The sequence below is a fragment of the Camelina sativa genome, chromosome 2, assembly GCF_000633955.1.
Source record: "Camelina sativa cultivar DH55 chromosome 2, Cs, whole genome shotgun sequence".
Taxonomy (NCBI): Eukaryota; Viridiplantae; Streptophyta; class Magnoliopsida; order Brassicales; family Brassicaceae; genus Camelina; species Camelina sativa.
The window spans coordinates 20,908,357-20,912,596 of NC_025686.1; the positions used below are offsets into that span (position 1 = coordinate 20,908,357).

Sequence of the window (4,240 nt, forward strand, 5' to 3'; positions counted from 1 at the left end):
AGTGATTCCTCTATGGTTAAGCAGCAATCCTCGAAGACCGAGGGAGGAATTGGCGTGTTACCATTCAAGCAGAGCTCCCAGAACAAGACGTAGTGGCCCGGGATAGATGATGTGTCCGCATAGCTAGTGTACTCGGAGAGGGAAGCTTCAAACGGAACAAGGTGTGTTACCGCGTTTTTAACTGCATTTTGAAGCTCAACCTCATCAGTTTTGTCTGCGTCAATGCTTAGGGCCACGTTCTTGCGGCATATGAAGCTGAACTGAGGCGCATTGTTCTTGAAACCAGTCACGCTTATGACATCACCTACTCTGTATCTGTAAAGTCCTATAAAGATCACAAAACAAGAAAAATTTCAACAATAATTTAATCTTATATAAGTAGATGAAGACTAAAGATTCCATCTTAATCAAATCATTCAAATATGATCAGATTTAGATCAAATCAATGAAAGGTGGTTGGTATGCTTACCAGCATAGGTGGTGACNTTTTTTTGAGTACCCCATTAGAGATTCGAATCTTAAAACTTAGCCTAAGTGATGAAACAGAACACAAAACAGAGAGAAGCATGAACAGAGGATCTTTATAAAAAAAGAAGTTATGCAAGAAAATGTANTGACCAAGCTTGACATCAACAAGATCAACAAGCTCTTGCTGTTCTTTCTCAGTGAGTGCTTTTGGAAGACTGATTGAGCTAGTGACTCCACTGTTCCGATGAACAGGCAAGAACTCGAAATAGGCCATGTTCGGTATGAGAGTGTAAGAGACTTCGCTTGGTTTGCAGAGCGGCCTGAGATTCACACCAAAGTAACACTCGGAAGAAGCATACATTGTGCAGACTAGAGGCAAACCATTGCTGTAATAATCCAGAGTTGGAATATACTGTGACATTGTTCCAGTCACAATAACATCAACATACTTGGTGTTTGGCCAAATCCTAGTGATGATCCCTTGCCAAGAGGTCTTCCTGCATTCCGACTCGACGAAATCAGCAAGCTTAGGATCCGGTTTAAGAATCTCCCCAACGGCCTCACGAACGGAAAGATCAGTTATCTCGGAGCTGAGAGTACCGGTTCTAATGTCACGGGCAAGCTCAGGCCAATGTTTCTCAAGAAACTTGATGGCTCTGATGAAACCAGAGGCAAAGACAGCTCCAACACGAAGAACCTCTTTGTGTTGGCATAAACCACAAAGCATTTGAGAGTACATGCTCTGGTAAGAGTCAGGACAAAGGATGGTTTGGTTGGGACTTGTGTAGTTGGTGTAAGGATCAAAAGGTCTTTTCTTGAAGTGAGAGGATTTGTAGTAACTGGTTAAAACAGGACGAGCAGGGAGACCACCAGGTGTCTTGGACTCGGATTTGATGAAGAGAAAATACATTCCTTTGCCTTTGTCAAGACCAGGAACAAACTGGTTCATCACAGGCATCAAAAGACTGTAGAGTAGTGATCTTCTGTCTAGTTCCTCTTCTATTGTTGGCATCAGTTTCCTCTCTCCACCAGAAGTCCCAGAACTGTTTACACACAAATCAACATAAACCACACCATGTTAAGCATATTTTTTTTTCCAATGATTTCGACAAAAGTAGACCCATCAGAAAAAAGTTGTGGTTTTTTTTTCTTTTTGGATAAAGGTTTTTTTGAGTACCCCATTAGAGATTCGAATCTTAAAACTTAGCCTAAGTGATGAAACAGAACACAAAACAGAGAGAAGCATGAACAGAGGATCTTTATAAAACGTAAAGAATCAAGAAAATGTAAGAGAGGAACAAAGAGATCAAATGGTCAAACCTTGTGAGGAACTCAGAGATGGGGTTAGAACAGAGGATTTGGGATTTATCACCATTAGCGATTCTGTTGATCTCAGGTTGAATGTCTTCGTAAGTAACGACAGGCATGACGTGTTTGAATGTCTCACGGTCGGTTCGTCCTCCGAGCCCGTGTCGTTTGAGGTACTCCACGTCAGCATTACGTGAAAGGATCTCTTCAAGAACTCGTCTCTGGACATCATCTGCGTTAGTGGTCACGTCCTCGATGAATTGGAGCTTGTTTTTGTTCTTCTCCGCTAGGCNTTACACACAAATCAACATAAACCACACCATGTTAGGCATATTTTTTTTTCCAATGATTTCGACAAAAGTAGACCCATCAGAAAAAGTTGTGGTTCTTTTTTTTCTTTTTGGATAAAGGTTTTGAACAGTAAACGGATTAGAAAAGTTAAAGACTTTTTTTGAGTACCCCATTAGAGATTCGAATCTTAAAACTTAGCCTAAGTGATGAAACAGAACACAAAACAGAGAGAAGCATGAACAGAGGATCTTTATAAAAAAAGAAGTTATGCAAGAAAATGTAAGAGAGGAACAAAGAGATGAAATGGTCAAACCTTGTGAGGAACTCAGAGATGGGGTTAGAACAGAGGATTTGGGATTTGTCACCATTAGCGATTCTGTTGATCTCAGGTTGAATGTCTTCGTAAGTAACGACAGGCATGACGTGTTTGAATGTCTCACGGTCGGTACGTCCTCCGAGCCCGTGTCGTTTGAGGTACTCCACGTCAGCATTACGTGAAAGGATCTCTTCAAGAACTCGTCTCTGGACATCATCTGCGTTAGTGGTCACGTCCTCGATGAATTGGAGCTTGTTTTTGTTCTTCTCCGCTAGGCTCTGATCAGAAACCTCAAAAGAAGATACGATCTTTGGTGCCTCAGGCATCGTTTTAGGTTTTTTTGTTTTTTTTTTGTGTGTGTGTTACAAGATCGAAATGAGAGAACTTAAGAAAAAAAGAAGTAAGCTTAAAGAGAGTGATATGATATTAGTGAAGAAGCTTGATCTGGTTTTGTTGAAGCTTGAAGGGTGTGAGGAGGAATGGAAGAGAAAGGGTTCATATATATAGAGGGAAGAAGGAAGAAGGTGAAAATGATCCTTTCGCATATCGAAGGGTGTAAATGTACTTTCACGTCAGCATTACGTGGAGTACTCGATTTCGAGATATCCAAGGGTGTAAATGTACTTTCGCGTTATGTTAAATCCAGGATTTAAGTGAACGGCTTACTATTCGTGTTTAATTGAAAATTTAATTCTTTTATTTCGTTTTCATTACAAAAAAGTGGTATTTATATATTTTATTTATTCGACGTTTTATTTTTCCGTAATGGTCAATGTACTGGCTTGAAGAAGAGGTTTTTTAAAGATTAAGGACATTCAAACTATATATATATATATACGACTACTCTCGAATTCGCCCACTTTATTTTTTAGTTAATAAAACTATAAAGTATGGTTGAATTTTTTTTTTCTGCCCACTTATTTTACTTAAATTATTCCCTTAAATGAAATGATCATGTGCTGTAAAAAAAAAGGGTCATGGAATGATCATGCAACATGCAACATGCAACATATAATAGCTAGCCTAATGTCATTGGTCCATATTAAAACTTACTAGCTAGAATGTTATATTGTTGATACTTGATAAAAATGATCATGTTGCATATCTCGAAATCGAGTTGCATAAGTTCAAGAACGACATAACTCGAAGTGAAACGAAAATCACATACTAGGAACTATAATAATTTTTATACTAATTAATGAGACAAGATACAAATCAAACATGAGCTTATGAGAGATACAAAAGGGCACAGATTTTATAACGGGATATTTTTACCCGGTTGACCAGGACCGTGAAACGGGCAATACCCCGGTGAATCCGCAGTAGTTTCTAACGGAGTTGTCCCACAAAATACCGGCAGCAAAGCTCCTCTCCTCCCACAAGAGACTTTTCTAAAACCCTAAGCTAACACAACACAACACACCATCTTCCGTTTCCCGGTGAACACACAAATAACGGCGTTCGCTTTCGAGTTTCTCACGCTATGGTCAATGTATCGCACTAGGGACCATTACAGCTGGACTCCATAGTGATTGGTTGACACGTGTACTTTGTGTTTACTACTACTAGTTTGGTGCCTTCACGTATTTTATTTTCATGCGACTTTTTTTTTTTTTTTGCTTGATTTGTTATCATTTTGGTTATCCATGAAAATCAAATGAGTTTATATTTTCAACATTTTGTTCGGTGTGAGAACACGTTTTTAAATGAATTTAATTACTTTTTAATCAAACAAAAAAATGAATTTAAAGTCTAGTCTTGGTATCAACTAGAATGAGATACGAGACCAAGGTGGTAATATATAGCAAAGATATTATTCCCGTCAAAGAGTGTGTGTCATTTGCTTTCCAATTTATA

General features: G+C 38.8%; 1 protein-coding gene across 1 annotated transcript in view; it reads right to left on the reverse strand.

The window, feature by feature from the left end:
• LOC104730728 (indole-3-acetic acid-amido synthetase GH3.6) overlaps window positions 1-2,862 on the reverse strand; it is a 5,813-nt gene extending 2,951 nt beyond the window's left edge. The window contains exons 1-4 of the mRNA XM_019236340.1: window positions 2,381-2,862; window positions 615-1,511; window positions 470-501; window positions 30-325 (exon numbers count right to left, since the gene is read on the reverse strand). Of these exons, the coding sequence (XP_019091885.1) occupies window positions 30-325; window positions 470-501; window positions 615-1,511; window positions 2,381-2,709 (1,554 nt within the window). The 5' untranslated portion in view covers window positions 2,710-2,862. The remainder of the gene's footprint in view (window positions 1-29; window positions 326-469; window positions 502-614; window positions 1,512-2,380) is intronic.